The sequence below is a fragment of the Nelusetta ayraudi genome, unplaced genomic scaffold, assembly GCF_046127955.1.
Source record: "Nelusetta ayraudi isolate G7.1 ecotype Tasmania unplaced genomic scaffold, CSIRO-AGI_Nayr_v1 ptg000130l, whole genome shotgun sequence".
NCBI classification, from domain to species: domain Eukaryota; kingdom Metazoa; phylum Chordata; class Actinopteri; order Tetraodontiformes; family Monacanthidae; genus Nelusetta; species Nelusetta ayraudi.
Genome location: NW_027466180.1, coordinates 873,663 through 891,720, shown reverse-complemented (window position 1 = coordinate 891,720; position 18,058 = coordinate 873,663). Strand labels below are relative to the sequence as shown.

Below are 18,058 nucleotides of genomic sequence, written 5' to 3'. Positions count from 1 at the left end.
CGCTGGGAATAAACTCTTTTCTGGCCTTTTGCATTGTTTTTAAACAACTAAAAGAGCATAACTGAAAAAATCTACAACAGAAAGATTTGCTATGAATCGCATTTCAGGTCACAGTGGTCCTGTCAGATGTTTTAAAGGCGTTTATTTTTGTATTGCGGATAAATGCTTTTTTGAGCATCATTTTTATCTGGGAAGCGTCTGTGAAATCAGCTGATCCAGGCCAGAACTTTTTAAGTTTTCTTTTGAATCGATTAGCATCGGAATTGCTATTCGAAAACCTTCCTTCTATTGTTGGGATCATTTCTCACTCGTTTATCTGTTTATGGTTTTTGCGAGATGACTCAATCTCAGACGTGCGGTTCGCTCTTCGCCCCGGCCATCGCGTTGACAGCGAGACGAGGCGCAATTTCCACGCACACGTTCTTGTCGTTTTCGTCTATTCTAAACCCTGGCGAGGAGACGGCGCGCTGCTCGTCTGTTGCGTGTAAACGCAACAATGGTGGTGGTGGTGAAGGGGGGCACACACGCATGCAATGGGGTGGGGGGGGGGCTTAGGAACGGTTCCCCCCTTTCATCGCGTCGGCATCGGAGATGGCTCTGAGCCGCCTGGCTGACAAGTGTGTCGATTCGGGGAGATACGGCGGCATTGTGAGAGGCTGAGTGGCGAACGAGTGTGAGCGAAGGATCCTTTCTCTTCCCCTCCGTCTCCCTTTTTTATTTCCTCCTCCTCTTTCTGCCGAGTGGCATTTTTTTGTGTGTGTTTTTTTGGTTTTTCGTTTCTTGCCAAGGGGGAGAAGCCAAGTTGCTTCGCCCGACGCTTCGCTCTCCCCCTCACGACGAGCGGCTGATGTGACTGCGGGGCCTCTGAATGGGCAGAGAGACAAGAGCTTTATCTGGAGATCCAGTTCTCCTCCTCCTCCTCCTCCCCCTCCACCTTCTCCAACCTCCTCCTCTCCGCTTCCTCGGTCGTTACGCTGAAAGCCTGTTAGCTCCGGTGTGTGTTAAAGGAGAAAAGGAGGAGGAGAAAAAAACAACAAAAAGAAGACGAAGCCCAGTGTGTGTTTTTTCGTGTCCTCCTCTCGGCTCCGTCTCTCTTCTGGCTCCCCAAAAAAAGGAGAAAAAAGAAAAAGGAAGCCCCTCCGCTGCTGTTTGACTTCCTCGTCGACATTCACAAACTTCACTGGCATGACGTGTTCGTCGGAGATGGGGATTGTCGAAGCGTGACGCCCAAATTTGCCAAAAGCCTCCAGCCCGCTGACACAAAGCGCACAGATATGAAAGATTACAGGGCTGAGAATACGGCGCAGACAAGGTGCCGCCACTAGTTGGCGCCGGTAAACGTGGCGGGCCGACGTTGTCCCGTCCCACGGAGGTGCTGAAGCGTTCGGGGGTGAGGCGGAACGAAAAAGAACATGCAGCGAGAAGGTGGATGACAAATTGAAGGAAAAGCCAGAATTTAAAAGCTGGCAAGCAGCTGTCTGTGAATCTCATTCCAGGCAAAGAGATGCAAATTCTGCACCTTTTCACACAGACAGCAACCGAAAGAAAGTAAAAACTGATTATTATGCAAACACATCCTCTGAAAATTGATGCTCAACTTTAGAACTGTGTGTGTGTGTGTGTGTGTGTGTGTGTGTGTGTCTTATAGAAGATCCTGTAAGAAGCAGGAACACTCACTTTAGTGGTTCCAGCCTGGGGCAAAGACATACGGAGGGCAACCAGAGCCAAACAGGACCTTCGTACCCGGGAACTCCCACAATGCAGTGAGTTTTCGCATCTGTGTGTGTGTGCATGTGTGTTCGTGTCTCATCTGGTTGTCATCACGCTCATCAGGTACGTCTTCAAACCTGCCTCTGCGCTGGGTAAACAAGTTCCCTTGGCTGAAGTGTTGAACTTGTGCACAGTTGATTATTTGCACTACAAACAGTCTCAGAAGACGTCGTTCTCCTCGGAGACGACTGAGGAGCTCCTCAGTGCACGCTGCAGCTGTGCAGGCTCACACCAACCACCCCGGCCAGGTTACAAGCTGCAAACATCGGGCTAAGTCGAAGAGGGAAAACATTGATCTTAAAATGGTCAGAATCTGCGACTTTTAAGGCCAATTTATCCTCCACAGAAACCTCACAGATTCTTTGTTGTTTTCATGTGATCTGAACCAGTGACACCAAAGTCACTGGTTCAACAAAAAGACAAAATAAAAGGACCCGGTTGCAGCCTGACTGGCAGACTTCCTAATGCTTGAACCCGGGGCCACGTTTAAAACTCTGCTTTTTTCTTGAAATCACGCTTCAGCGGCACAGAGTGCTGAAAAACCACACAGTTTGACTGACACACACACACGCACACACACACACGCACACACACAGTCACACAGTCACTAGTCAACATGACTGACGCATTGAGACAGTGAGACTAAAGAGCCGCGGAGAAGCATCATCCCTCAACAGATAAACACAAATACAGCCGTTCACGTCTCTATGATTGGGGCAGGAAGTGGCGGCGGGGACAGGAAGTGGCAGCGGGGCAGTTCCACGCCGTAGCCCAACTAACATACTGAAGTATTTATATGGGATTTGTGCATATGAGATGTATTTTTAAAAAAAAACAACAACAACCTCGCAGCGCTCTCGCTCTTTTCACCCTCGGAGGCTTTTCACGGCTGTTTGACTGTAACGCTGATGACTGCGTGCCCCCCCCCGACCCAACTGTTTCCTCTCTGCCCCCCCCCCCCCCCCCCCCATCCCCAAATCCCTTCCTATCAGCCAATTTAAACAAGCCGGGGTCCGGGGAGACGGAGAGAGAGAGAGACAGAGAGAGAAAGGGGAAGGAGGAAAAGAGAAAGGGAGAGATGCTCTGTGTCTTAAGCTCTTTAAAAAAAAAAAAAAAGTGGTATAAAAAACAAGGGGGGGGGGGATAAAAGAGTGGTAAAGAGGGTGAGGGCGATTTGGCAGCCGAAAGCCTGCTGGCTTGCACCACTGCAGGTCTTCCCCTGCACCAGTGACGGAGGCTGAGGAGGCACGTCGGCCAAACCTCCCCGAAGATAACACACACACATGCACACACACACACACACCTCCTTTTAGAACATTCTTTCTTTTTTCTTCTTTTTTTATACATCACAACGCCCCTCCCGCTCCCCCACCACCACCACCGAGCCCTTTCTCTTTCTCTCTCTTTTTGTTGTAATCTGGTCTCCGATGAAGTTTCATTCTTTTTCATGGGAAGCCAGTGACAGCTTAGCCGAGATGGAGCAGGGCGGCCATTGTGGCGCAGGCGGCGTTCTCCCGCTTGGCTCGCCCAGAAAAGAGCAGAGAGCAGGAGGAGGAGGAGGAGGAGGAGGAGGAGGTGGCAGAGAGGGGTGAGGAGGAGGAGGAGGAGAAAGAAGAGGAGGACCGGGAGGTAGAGGAGGAGGAAGAAGAGAAGGAGGAGGAAAGGGGGGAGCAGGAGGTGGAGGGGAGGGAGAAGGAAGAAGAGGAAGAGAGGGAGAGGAGGACGAGAGGAAGGCGAGCACAATCACCCAGATCCAACCAAATCCCACTCTGTGTCGGGAGACGAGAGCGAGAACCAGGCAGGAATCTGGGACGCGACCCAACGTTCCTTTGATGGCTGTTGGACTGTCGCACTCGTTAGGTCACAGGAGTGAAGATGTCAGAGTGTTGGGGTTTTATTGTTGTTTTTGTGTTTTTTTGTGTAGTTTTCTTTTTTGTCTTAGTTTTGGCCCAGTTCAGTTTAAAAGTGGCCAAACTTTCAATGGAGAGATGTCAGTTTGTGTCTGAATGAATCACTGCAATTTCTGAAAAGACACAGTTTTATTAAAATAAGAAAGATTCTGCCTTGACTTGGATTTGTGGTGCAGTCAGTCGTTTATTCTCTGTTGTGTTACATATCAGGCTTCAAATACTTCAAACTTTTTGTCAAAATGATGATTTATGGGTCATGAACACCATTATACTGACACGTAACTGGTGCAGGACCTTATTAGACTTCCTGGTTGCCCAGAAGATGGTCTGAATGTTTGCTCCTAAATTTCCAACGGTTGTTTTACTTCCCCATTAAAAAAAAAAAAAAAAAATGAAATAAGATCAGTATTGGTTCTCACACTGAGTGACAAGGAGAGTTTCTGCTGATGGGAAGATTACTGTCAGCAAAATGAACTATCTAAATACGTGTCAATTCCAACAATTTTGCCCAATGTCTAAATCTGGTCAGTTGGAACTGACTGTGACTGGCGGCTTCTCGTCCTCTCCAGCGCTGATGGACCAGCCAATCAGAGGAGACCAGAGGACGAGAGCATCCCTGTGATGGTGAGCCCTGACTGGCTCAGGACACTGAGACAAGCAGGTCAGTGTGTGTGTGTGTGTGTGTGTGTGTGTGTGTGTGTTTGCAGCGCTATCTTGTGTGTTGTGTCTGAGAAGAGTTGATCTGTAGATAGAAACGCGTAGATTTTTGTTCCTCGTTGTATGAATGAGTAAATAGAGATAAGTAGAGTTCACCCTGATGGTCACTGCTCTGGCAATCTGATAAATTAGAGTTCATGGGGTTAGGATTGGGGTAAGGGTTGAGTTTAGAGTTGGGTTTTTTTTTCTGATTTTGTTGAGACTTTGTTCTCTTTACCACTGTGTCACTGGGAGTCAGTGTTGTTCACCATAAGGCCGTCCTTACTTCATCAGGCCATCCTTACTTACAAGTAGGATGGCCTCATGAAGATCTCTTGCATGGATTTGGAGATTGACACTGCGCCACCGTGGTTAGCGCTGCCGCCTCACAGCAAGAAGGTCGTGGGTTCGATTCCGGGGCCCGGACCTGGGACCTTTCTGTGTGGAGTTTGCATGTTCTCCCTGTGTCTGCGTGGGTTCTCTCCGTATTCTCCGGCTTCCTCCCACACTCCAAATACATGCATGTGAGGTCAATTGAACACACCTAAATTGTCCGTAGGTGTGCATGCGAGTGTGAATGGTTGTCTGTTTCTATGTGGCCCTGTGATGAACTGGCGACTTGTCCAGGGTGTCACCCTGCCTTCGCCCTAAGACAGCTGGGGTAGGCTCCAGCAGACCCCCGTGACCCTGAATAGGAATAAGCGGGTATAGAAGATGAATGAATGATGAATGATGAATGACAAAGAAATCAAGGAGGGACCCTGTTTGCGGATTTCCATTTTGATTACTTATTGTGGAAAAGCGAATTTACCCTCTACCTATTCTACGCATGATTGGAGTTCTTATCTACCTCCTCAATCAAGTGGAATGCATAACTCAGTGGGCTAAACCCTAACCCTAAACTGTTGGTTGTGTTGACAGTGACCTGGGTTCAATTCTCACTCGAAGCGACCTTACTTTAAAAAATCCAATGTGTTTCTATGTTAACATACTTATGTGCTTCTATACCCTAACCTTTGCAGCTGTCAGTTTCCTCATGCGCTAGAAGTCCCAAATTTGGCGTGGGTGCTTCTTGGGGGCTCCTGATGAAAAAGCAAGTGGCCCCATGTCTCTAGGACAACGTTGAAATTTCACCCCATAGACTTGCATTGAATTAGGTTTAATGATAAGCCTGAAACTAGGGTTAGGGTTAGGGTTAGCTGAAATTAGGGTTAGGGTTTCGGGGTTCCTCAAGTACTAGAACTCCCGAATTTGGCGTGGGTGCTTCTTGGGGGCTCCTGATGAAAAAGCAAGTGGCCCCATGTCTCTAGGACAAAGTTGAAAATACACCCCATAGACTTGCATTGAATTAGGGTTAACGATAAGCCTGAAACTAGGGTTAGGGTTAGGGTTAGGGTTTCGGGTTCCTCAAGTACTAGAAGTCCCAAATTTCGCGTGGGCGCTTCTTGGGGGCTCCTGATGAAAAAGCAAGTGGCCCCATGTCTCTAGGACAAAGTTGAAATTTCACCCCATAGACTTGCATTGAATTAGGGTTAACGATAAGCCTGAAACTAGGGTTAGGGTTAGGGTTAGGGTTAGGGTTTCGGGGTTCCTCAAGTACTAGAAGTCCCAAATTTGGCGTGGGCGCTTCTTGGGGGCTCCTGATGAAAAAGCAAGTGGCCCCATGTCTCTAGGACAAAGTTGAATTTTCACCCCATAGTCTTGCATTGAATTAGGGTTAACGATAAGCCTGAAACTAGGGTTAGGGTTAGTGTTTCAGGTTCTTCAAGTACTAGAAGTCCCAAATTTCGCGTGGGCGCTTCTTGGGGGCTCCTGATGAAAAAGCAAGTGGCCCCATGTCTCTAGGACAAAGTTGAATTTTCACCCCATAGACTTGCATTGAATTAGGGTTAACGATAAGCCTGAAACTAGGGTTAGGGTTAGGGTTAGGGTTAGGGTTTTCGGGGTTCCTCAAGTACTAGAAGTCCCAAATCTGGCGTGGGCGCTTCTTGGGGGCTCCTGATGAAAAAGCAAGTGGCCCCATGTCTCTAGGACAAAGTTGAATTTTCACCCCATAGACTTGCATTGAATTAGGGTTAACGATAAGCCTGAAACTAGGGTTAGGGTTAGGGTTAGGGTTAGGGTTTCGGGGTTCCTCAAGTACTAGAAGTCCCAAATTTGGCGTGGGCGCTTCTTGGGGGCTCCTGATGAAAAAGCAAGTGGCCCCATGTCTCTAGGACAAAGTTGAATTTTCACCCCATAGACTTGCATTGAATTAGGGTTAACGATAAGCCTGAAACTAGGGTTAGGGTTAGGGTTAGTGTTTCGGGTTCCTCAAGTACTAGAAGTCCCAAATTTCGCGTGGGCGCTTCTTGGGGGCTCCTGATGAAAAAGCAAGTGGCCCCATGTCTCTAGGACAAAGTTGAATTTTCACCCCATAGACTTGCATTGAATTAGGGTTAACGATAAGCCTGAAACTAGGGTTAGGGTTAGGGTTAGGGTTAGGGTTTCGGGGTTCCTCAAGTACTAGAAGTCCCAAATCTGGCGTGGGCGCTTCTTGGGGGCTCCTGATGAAAAAGCAAGTGGCCCCATGTCTGTAGGACAAAGTTGAATTTTCACCCCATAGACTTGCATTGAATTAGGGTTAACGATAAGCCTGAAACTAGGGTTAGGGTTAGGGTTTCGGGGTTCTTGAAGTACTAGAACTCCCAAATTTGGTGTGGGCGCTTCTTGGGGGCTCCTGATGAAAACGCAAGTGGCCCCATGTCTGTAGGACAAAGTTGAAATTTCACCCCATAGACTTGCATTGAATTAGGGTTAACGATAAGCCTGAAACTAGGGTTAGGGTTAGGGTTATGGTTAGGGTTTTGGGGTTCCTCAAGTACTAGAAGTCCCAAATCTGGCGTGGGCGCTTCTTGGGGGCTCCTGATGAAAAAGCAAGTGGCCCCATGTCTGTAGGACAAATTTGAATTTTCACCCCATAGACTTGCATTGAATTAGGGTTAACGATAAGCCTGAAACTAGGGTTAGGGTTAGGGTTAGGGTTTCGGGGTTCTTGAAGTACTAGAACTCCCAAATTTGGTGTGGGAACTTCTTGGGGGCTCCTGATGAAAAAGCAAGTGGCCCCATGTCTCTAGGACAAAGTTGAAATTTCACCCCATAGACTTGCATTGAATTAGGGTTAACGATAAGCCTGAAACTAGGGTTAGGGTTAGGGTTAGCTGAAATTCGGGTTAGGGTTTCGGGGGTTCCTCAAGTACTAGAAGTCCCAAATTTGGCGTGGGCGCTTTTTGGGGGCTCCTGGTGAAAAAGCAAGTGGCCCCATGTCTCTAGGACAAAGTTGAAAATACACCCCATAGACTTGCATTTAATTAGGGTTAACGATAAGCCTGAAACTAGGGTTAGGGTTAGGGTTAGGGTTTCGGGGTTCCTCAAGTACTAGAAGTCCCAAATTTGGTGTGGGCGCTTTTTGTGGGCTCCTGATGAAAAAGCAAGTGGCCCCATGTCTCTAGGACAAAGTTGACTTTTGACCCTCATAGACTTGCATGGTGTTAGGGTTACGCTTAAGGCTGAAATTAGGGTTACGGTTGTTTATTGTTATGAGTTGGGGTTAGGGTTAGGGTTGGGTTAGGCTTAACTTGAGGTTGGGGTTAGGGTTTGGTTTGTTTAGGGTTAGCCCCAACCCTCCCACAACCACAATCCTACCACAACCCCAACCCTAACACACATCCAGCCTTGAACCAAGTTCACAATTTTTTCTCTCCCCTTGACTTCTAGCCATTGAAATGGTGAATTGGCAGGGTTGTCATTACTTAATGCATTCGCTCCAGTTTGACGTTTTAAGGCCTGTCACATTAACTCTCACTGTGTTCAGGACGTTGGTTTCAGGTCACATTTTAAGCCTTGTGACAACTCCCTGGTGACATCCGCCCTGTCTTGCGCTCTGAATGCAGCCTGAGTGCTCCCTCCTCCAAACCCCCACAGCCTCCACCCTCCACCTTCCTCCCAACCCGGTCTCAGATGTCGGAGATGACTAACAGGTCATTTAGGGAAAACAGCCATTAAGAAAACATCTCCTCTTGCAACTTCCTCTTCTCCCACTTCCTGCTCTCTCCACCTTTTAATAAGTCCTTTTTTTTTTACTGGATGATTAGCGATTGTCTTTCTATCTAATCACTCTGACATTTGATAATCCGGACTGTAGGGGAGGATGGAAGATGGGGGGGGGGGGGGGATTTGCATCTGCTTTTTTTCCTTTTAATATCTGTATAAGGCAAGCTGGGATTTTAATGTCAATCATAACCTTATTAACGCAGGCTCAGAGCGATGGCCGCGATTGACAACAGTTTAGGCTCATCAAGACGCGGCGGAAGGCGACGTGTCAGCGCCGCTGAGCGAGCGTGTAACCTGCTCAGGCGTTTGCAGTGCGTGAGTGTGTCTGCAAAGCGCACACGTGCCCTTTAGCTGCTGTGTGCAATTATGCATGGCTAACGTCCTTGCTCGTCGTACATGTTTAAAGTGTCACGGCTGGTTTGCAGACACGTCTAACTTCCTCCGCCGTCTCTCTGCTCTGCAGGAACAAGAAGCGAAGGTGACAGAGAAAACACAACGGTAAGTCAACTGAGCCACAATTTTTTTAAATATATATAAATATATGAATGATGAATTAAGATGGTCTGTCAATCAGGCCAGATCAGGCATGGGCAAACTACGGCCTGGGGGCCATATGCGGCCCGTTAATCCTGCCGAACTTGAAGAAATGATATTAATAGTCAGTCAGTCATAAAATAGCTGTATTTCATCCATTTTTCAGTGTTATAAGAGTCATTTCAATAAAGACCTAAATACCGTGGGGCTCCAAAGACACTGATTTTGTTGGAACTTTGCTTTGGTTCATTTTCAATTGACATTAAAGCACACATTTTCTACGTATGCCATGGTATATTATTTTTTGACGAGGTGGGTCACCAAAACACTCAATCCATCTGCTGCTGCTCCGCCCCCTCTGTCAAATTTTACAACCCATTGTGGCCCCACCAGTCAAAAAGTTGGCCCACCCCTGGGCCAGATCGTCCCTTGTGTAAAAGCGCTGTTGGTTGTGAAAAAAGAATTTGGCACTATTTATTTTGAATCTGACCACTTGCAACGTCCCTAAGAGCTCCACCTGCTGGCCACCAAAAGTCCAACTTCTCTGTCTGCTTTCTCTCTCTCTCTCTCTCTCTCTCTCTCCCTCCCAGGAAGCCCAACAGGGCGAGATGCTCCACGTGGTCCATTTAGGACGGGTGTGAGCAAACAAAGTGAGCCATGAGAGCTCTTTATTAATCCCTGTGGGACTCTGGGAGGAAACAACCTGCTACCGGCAACCTGCCAGTGCCGTGTGCAGCGTCAGCTGCAAAACAACAAAACACGTCTTTGTCTTTGTGCAGGAGGAAACAGGACCTGTTGTGTTGCTGTTTTTCTTTCAGGTTTGAACGTTAAAAAAAAAACATCCAATATTGTGCAAATTCCCTGTTATTTCTTTTTTTCTGTGTGTGTGCTTTTGTGTCAAAGACTCGCAATCCTAGAAATCGTCTCTCTGTGATGTCACAAACGGCACCGACACCTGCTAACCGGGCCAATCCAGGTGCTGGCACCACCTTTGTTTCCGTCCCCCTTCCAAAGAGTCTTGTGTGCCTGTTTGAACGGTCGGATCCTTGAAGCGGCCTCCTGAACCCGTTAGTGTCTTAACTCTGAGCAGTTGGTGCAGATTATTGCTCTTGTTGTTTTTCTTGATAAACTCCAAACGTATTGTAACACAGTGACACTGAGCTCCGCCTGTGAAAAACATGACAGTTAAAAATGTTTCAAACCTCACCATCAAACCCGACACCCACCCAGAAAATTAAACGAAAAATTAAACAAACAAATATACAAATAAACATAGTTTCTTAAAAAAGACTGCCGCTGCGCTCTCGTCGCAGGTCCATCCAGGCTCCCCTTGTGCGGGCGTGCACGGCACATACGTGCGTGTGCGTCGGCCGAGATTACGCGGCCGCAGTTTTTTTGTTTTGCTTTTTTATTCGTGAACGGGAGCCAAGCGGCGTCTTTTACAGCGGCGCCGAGCGGAGCCTCTTTCCTGAACAGCAGCCACGGCCTGTCAGCTGTCGGCGCGGCGCTCACCCGCTAATCTGACAGCAGCGCGCGAGCCCTAATCCCTCACTGTATCCTAATCTATTTATTTTGCATTCAAAGAGGATTTCCTAACCCCCCCCCCCCGACCAAAAAAAACCACATATATATACACACAAGAAGCGATGTTGGAAATGGACAGAAGATCAGCGAGGATGCTTTTCTACCCCCCCCCCACCCACCCCTCCTCACCCCTCCTCACCCCCTTTACTTGTTTTGTCAGCTCGAGAAGAAAAAAAAATCATTGTCGTTTTTTTTTTGGGGGGGGGGGGGGAGTCAATCCGCTGCGAGAGGGACGGGTGAAAGGAATTACATTTTTGACTGATACTAATACTTCTGTTATGTAAACATCAGAATCCACCCCCCCACCCCCCCGAGCCCCCGATGATACAGTCACAGAGCTGCGGCAGCGGCTAAGTGGCGTCTGTCGCTGCCTTCAGTGTCTCCTGACACGTTCATAATTCACCCACCAAGGCCGCGTCATCCGCCATTGTTTGACTTGACGGCTCGCATAAAAGCTGCAAAATTGCTTAACAGGCGAGCGCCACTTCCTGCCGTCTCTCCCGTGGCCTACACACACACACACACACACACACACACACACACACACACACACACACACACACACGCACGCACACTCGCCTTTTGACATGCAAACAGTGGAACGTCTCCCCTCCTCATCGTGCGGGAGACCGCGCGCTCTTCTCGCTTACCCTTTGAGCAATTATGTCAGCTTTGGGAAACGCACAAAAAAAAACATTGAAAAGAAAAGAAAGGAACAAGAAATCATAAATAGTGATGCTTCATTTAAAATGTGTTGCCCCCCCCCACCCCCCGCCCAGCTGCTGCTGCTGCTGCTGCTGCTGCTGCTGCTGTTTGAAACACCGCCTGGCTGCTCACGTCTCTCTCGATGGCTCGCTCAGATCAGCTTATTAACGGTATTAACACGGAGCTGCAGCAGCAACGGCCTTGTTAGCGTTTGGAAATGAGTGGAGCCCGCAGCGCTCGCCGCCCACCCGGGTGATCTGGGGTTGGTTGTTTTTTTTCCCTCTCTCTCTCTCTCTCTCGCTCTCTCTCCGATCACCTCTAATGATGCCTCTGATTAGACGGTGCCTTCAGGGTCAAACGGTGTGTTTTCATCAGTTTATTGCTCTGATCTGCGAGAAGTGGCTCCTCACAGCGGCGGAAACAAACGCTTCCGTCTCAGGTCGTTGACGTCGACGTCGGCACTCGGTGACTCGCCGCATCTTCAACTCTCTCACTGATTGGCCCTCCAAGTCAGTGACCAAGTTGTATTTGTTAAATCCTCGGCGGTTTGACTCCTTTTCATGACTTGTGGGTTCAAGTCTTGAGAGACGCTGTGAGTTCTTTTCTTCACGTCCAACAGGTAAAATGAAAAGATAAACGCACCGGGAGAAACTCTCTGAGCGCCAAGTCCCTGCTGGCCTGGCAATCAGTTCTGTTTGAATACACAATTGATTAAATAAAAGTGCTACTAATTGGAAATAATTGCACAAATAACTTGTCAAGTACACAATTAGTTAAATATTATGTTTGATTCATTAACAATTGAATTAATTACAAGTGAATTATTTATATATATATATTTTTTTTTTCAATACAGATTGAATTATTTTATAATTACAACTAATCAGATGGGTTTTCAGTGAAAGCGAGCGAGGAAGGCAGCAACAGAAATCTCCTCAGTTGAGGGTTTTTCTCAGCGGAGAATCGCACATCACAAAATCAATTTATATAAATATATATATATATATATATTTTTTTTTTATAGGAAAATTAAATTGAAGTGTTTTTATTTTAAGCACCATTCATTATAATCAGTTTGTATTTATGAAATAAGTAAATATGCAATGTTATAAATACATGTTGTTGTTGGTTTTTTTTAACAGTATCTTAATTACAGATCTAGTTGTGTGTTAAATAGTCTATTTGTGGTTTCATGGGTTGTGTTAGGTATAAAGCCAAAAGTTAAAGCAACGTTGGAACCAGCCGCCTTCAGGCTGCATCACACTGAGCCGTTTGCCGTGGCTCAGCACTTCTCATCTCGTCCTTAAATCGTCCTTTAAGAAATTAAAAATAAAAGATCTCAAAACCCGATTCCAAACTCAGCCGTTTGTCTGTCTTTGCGCAAACAAAACCAGCGTGGCCCGTATTTTAAATCCTGTGAAGCCCTTTTTGTTTCCTGTGAATGTTGTTTGAAAAGTGGCGATCGGGTTTCGATCAGCTGATCCAATATTACCTCAGCCTGGGTGGATGTAATCACACAGGTTGGAATGTTTTATCTGCTCGTCTCCGTCTTCCTGTGTGCTGACAACACCTTTATCAGCGGCCATCAGAGCGGATGGAGGGAGGAGGAAGAGGACGAGGAGGGAGTGGGGGAGAGTGGGAGGAGGAGGAGGAGGAGGAAGAGGAGGTGACCAGCGTGTCACATCAGCTCACTGTTGACGTTCCGAGGCGAAGGTGCTTTTCCCTCGGCAGGGAAACGAAAACGGCTGCAGGCCAACTGGCCTTCGTAAAGCCCCCCCACCACCACCACCACCACCACCACCCTTACAACCCGAACCTCCAAACCCCTCCCCCCTCGTCTGCTGGGGACAGGTTGTGACCTGGGACAAAGGTCTGCTTGCATCCTTCCCAGATGAGATAATAGCAGGTGCATTCAAATCACCTTCCCAGGCGGCCCCTGATTGACAAGGAATGATGTCATCAGGAGGAGACGGGGGGGGGGGGGGGGGGGGGGAGTGGGGCAGTGCTGAAAGTCAGGAAAGAATATCACCTACAGCAGGGTTTAGATCCCACTTCATGATTTCGAACCTACTGCAGGGTTTTGAACCCACAGCAGGGTTATGAACCTACAGCAGGGGTTTAGAACCTGCTGCTTGGTTTAGAACCCGCTGAAAGGTTTAGAACACGCTGCAGAGTTTAAAAGCCACCACAAGGTTTAGAACCTACAGCAGAGTTTAGAACCTACAGCAGGGTTTAGAACCAATTGCAGAGTTTAAAACTGACTGCAGGGTTTAGTACCTAAAGCAGGGTTTAGAACCTACAGCCGAGTTTAGAACCCACTGCAGGATTTAGAACCCACTGAAGGGTTTAGAACCTACTGCAGAGTTTAGTACCTATAGCAGGGTTTAGAACCTACAGCAGGGTTTAGAACCTACAGCCGAGTGTAGAACCCACTGCCATTGCCAACAGTGGTGAGGTCACCTGCATCAGAGGTCGACAGCTCGTTAATTAGTGTTTGCATACGCAGGTTGCAGACGTCTACTGGCTGCACAAAACCAAGTCAAGCTTCATCGTTTATCGCCGGGTCAAAGGTCACCGCCGTGCACCCTTGGATCCTGTTGTGTCAAAAACCAGCAGAAGCGACTGACGCAAACATTTGGACAACTTCCTGTCGGCAGCCTTGACTCCACCCATCCCGCTCGACCCCGGATCGACCTCACAGGTTAAATCTGATCCTCCTCCGTCTGGCCTGGGTCGGGCCAATCAGAGCACGGGGACGCCCAGGTCTGGGGACGGTGGACAGCCAATCACAGGCTGCCGTTGTTCCCCCCCCCCCCCCTACTGCCCGCCCCCCCTCATGCTCCAGCAGAGCTCCACCATGCAGGCTTCTATCAGTGCATCTCCCTGCCGCTCGAGGCCTCCTGGCTGGGCTGGCGAGGCCTCGCCGACCTGCGTCTGTGCGTCCGACGGGGAGGATCAGCGGATCAGCGGGCCGCTGTCGTCTCCGCACCCACCGTCTTTATCTCGTCTTGTCTCGTCTCGTCTCTCACCAGATACTCATCAGCCTGCCGTGCCGCTCAGGCACAAAGCGGTCCGGCACATCAGTTCCGGTTCACCTGCTGGACAAGTGTGAACAAAATGTCAACAGTTTCTAGCTCCGCCCGCATCCGGGGGTGCGGGGGGGGGGCGGAGTTGGCTCGCCCGCTGGGTGTGGGTGGGGGGGTAAAGGCCAAAAGGTCAACGGCACCATCGATCGTCCCGTTGAGGTCGTGCACGGAGGTGTCGGAACGTTTAGCTCGGGTTAAAACATACACTCACACACTCACACACACTCACATTCACACTCACACACTCCGATACTCAAACTGCCTCCTCGCTTATCATGTGAATGTTTTTCAGCCGTTGCGTCTGATTTTTCAGCCCTTTCCACCCGCGAGAACTGATGGAAAACTTGACTATCAAACAGTGATACCATGTGGAAACTGCTCAGCGCCACTTACGAAACAGCCGCTTTAATACTTTCCCGTCCCGGTTGAACCCCGAGCTGAGCCGATGGAGAATTTAAAACATGTTCCCGGCGTCTGAACAAGAGGAAACTCTTATCGCCGGCTGAACTTGTGAACTCTTCAGAGTTTTTGTTTTTTTTGTTTTGTTTTTGTTTTTCCGCTGGTCTCCACTCAGGCAGCCTGGAGGTGGAGCCGCAGCTCTGTCAAGGCCTTCAAACTCCAACCAACTCCAACCACTTGTTGACTCTGCTGCGTGAATATTCAGACCACAGATTAAAATGAACTTCAGCAGGAGGATGTTTGGAGAAAGCAAATATATTACAATGATTTGGTTTTTAGAGCACTTCTACGTACCTCTTAATTATTTTTTCAAAAAATGTAACCTTAAATTTATTAATTGGATCAATGTTAGGACCAAAAATTTGCAAAAATCTAAAATTAAATCTCACATTTTTTTTGTTGCTTTCCTAAACACAGACACAATTTATTGCAGTATAGACACAGTTGGACTTTTGGCCAGTTTATTTTATTTCATCATTAAAACTTCTTTTTAAAAGCTGCATTTTTAAGTGACTGTAGCAGATTAATTTTTAAGCATGTCATTTCCTGAGCTGGATTTTTGCTTTTATTTTTTAATTTAAACTCGATGGCCGAAGGTGGTAAACACACAAGCGCAAACTGTTTGCTTCATAAACAGCCACAGGAAGGTTAGAGTTGTGTAACAGTTCTGTAAAACAGTTCTGGGTGGTTTGGGGGGGGGGGGGGGGACAAACAAACAAAGATTAAAAAAATAAAAATAAAAAAACACCAGAAAGTGTTGTGTTTCCTTTTCTGTTTGAGTTATTTAGTTCTTTCGCTTTATTTTGAATAATTTTCTTGAGAAGTTTTCGGTCCTGATGATGTTTTTTTTGTTTTTTTAAAGTCTATTTTTGTCTGTAATTTGTTCTTGTGACTCAAATGATATTAATTTATGAGCAAATAATGGAAGAAATTTGGATTTTTCATGGATTTGATGTTGACATTTTTTCAGCTTCATTGTGTGCGTGCGTGCGTGCGTGTCGGCAGCTGTCTCACGTGAGACCTGTGGCTCTCCGTCAGACTCCTTAAACAATTCCGCTGGAGTGCGCGCAAATGTTTGCGTTGATGCAAATCCCAACAAATCCGCCGCTGTTGGTGGACACTCGCTGCGCTGTTTGCGCGTCTTGGCGCAAACATGTTTAATGTGCCCGGTTCCGCAGATGTTTATTCAGCTGCCGCAGAGGCTCGTTTGCATAAAGAGGGGACACACACACACACACACACACACACACACACACACACACACACACACACACACACACACACACACGGTGGGCTGTATTGCAGGGGGACTATAAGGATCGATCAGGCCGATAATCTGATCAGGATGCTGGGATACTCAAAACGCTTCCGGCACGAGGTCATTTACAGTTAAAGTACCAACGTTTCACAGTGGAGGGGGGACAATTTTTGCGCCGGAAGTCGCTTTTCGTTTTTCTTCTCGTGACGCCTCATGACGTTGATTTCTCAGCCGGTGACAGGTTGCTTGAGATGCTACAAGATGAGCTTCTATTATTATTATTATTATTATTATTATTATTATTATTATTATTATTATTATTATTATTATTCAGGGAGGATTAAACCCAAACACGTAATACATTTTCAGAGATTAAAGAAACAAATATTCAATTTCAAGCGATTTAATTCAACGCAGTTTTCCGCAGATGCAAAGTGAATCGTGATTTGAGTCGGAGGTGAAACGGGCAGAAACCTGCTGCTCCCCTTTATTATTATTATAATTATAATTATAATTATTATTATTATTTTTAATCCCGAACACATACTCGTGTTGCTCGTCTGTTTTGTGCGACGTGTGTTTTGTGTTCAGCGGAACGTGAAAGTGGCCTGATTTGAGCCACAGCCGCTCAGAACTCGCGTCCAAACCTGCTCAACAGGCGCAATAATGCAACAATTGGGCCGCAAAACGGAGGGAAGAGTGGGGGGGTGGGGGTGGAGGGGGGGAGGCGTCTGTCAGTGCAGGGAGACGATTAGCAGATTTAATCTGGGCCAAAGTAATTGTTAATGACTTGTGGCCCTTAATTAGAGCGCAGTGGATATCCGGGCCATGCAGGAGAGACAGAGAGCACTCAATATAATGAAATGAATCAAAAGTCCAAATGACGATCTTAATTAAAACAATCAGCGCTGAGGAGGAGGAGGAAGAAGAGGAGGAGGAGGAGGTGCAAATCATCTGCGTCATTTCTGCTGTTCAGCTGAATCGCTCCAGTCTGGAGGATCTACTATAGTGTGCGGCCTTCACGGCGCAAAAATTAAGAACATTTAAAAAAAAAAAAATCACGTCGTGCAGTACAACCTTGCCAGAGCTCAACATATACGCACATATATACATACGTACATACATACATGTATATGTATTTAACTCCCCCGTCTTCATAATACGTTCATCGCTTGCAGGCACAAAACACACACACACACACACACACACACACACACACACACACACACACACACACACACACTTCCATGTGACCCCCTAACCTGCCCCACCTACGTAATTAGCGCATCAGAGGCGCTGCAAATTCCTGCAGGTTATTTTGGAAGAAACCAACTCGGGTTTGTGTGGTGGGGAGTGGGGGGTGGGGGTGGGGGGGTGCAGGAGAGTAATTATCACGCCATTACAGCGCTGCATTCAATTACGCCTCGATCAAATGTCTCCCGGCTCAATATTTAGGGGCTTTTTAACGCCGCCGTTGAAATAAAGAAAGAGGGAGCCGAGAGGAGGAGGAGGAGGAGGAGGAGGAGGTGGTGGAGGAGGAGAGACCGCGGCTCTCCGCCTGCAGCGCGGCCACATGACATGTCAGTGTGTTTTAATTTAAAGCCCGGAGTCGCAGCGGAGGATTAAACCAGCTGCTCTCTAAAATGGAAATGCGCTTCCTTACACGCGTTCACGGCTTGTATTAATTATGGGCTCATTTGCATCCGCGCCCGGTTATAATTAGGACAAAACAAAACGAGAGAAAAAAACACTACAAGGTTTTGATTTTTTTTTTTTTTTTTTTGAAGTGTGTGTGTGTGTGGGAGGGGGGGGAGAGGTTGGAGTTTTGTTAATGTGCAACTTTAAAATAAAAATAAATATTAAAAATGGGATTTAAGCAACTCGGGTGGAGGTGGGGGGAATTGGACAAAAATCCACTGTCGAAATTAAACATGACTTAACGGATCTTTATTGGATGATGATGC

At 47.3% G+C, this 18,058-nt stretch overlaps 1 protein-coding gene across 1 annotated transcript in view; it reads left to right on the top strand.

Annotated features, from left to right (window-relative positions):
* The window catches only part of wdpcp (WD repeat containing planar cell polarity effector), a 64,021-nt gene extending 51,380 nt beyond the window's left edge, over window positions 1-12,641 (top strand). Inside the window, exons 16-19 of the mRNA XM_076050878.1 lie at window positions 1,649-1,763; window positions 4,250-4,341; window positions 8,932-8,966; window positions 9,593-12,641. Of these exons, the coding sequence (XP_075906993.1) occupies window positions 1,649-1,763; window positions 4,250-4,341; window positions 8,932-8,966; window positions 9,593-9,643 (293 nt within the window). The 3' untranslated portion in view covers window positions 9,644-12,641. The remainder of the gene's footprint in view (window positions 1-1,648; window positions 1,764-4,249; window positions 4,342-8,931; window positions 8,967-9,592) is intronic.
* Window positions 12,642-18,058: the final 5,417 nt, after the last annotated feature.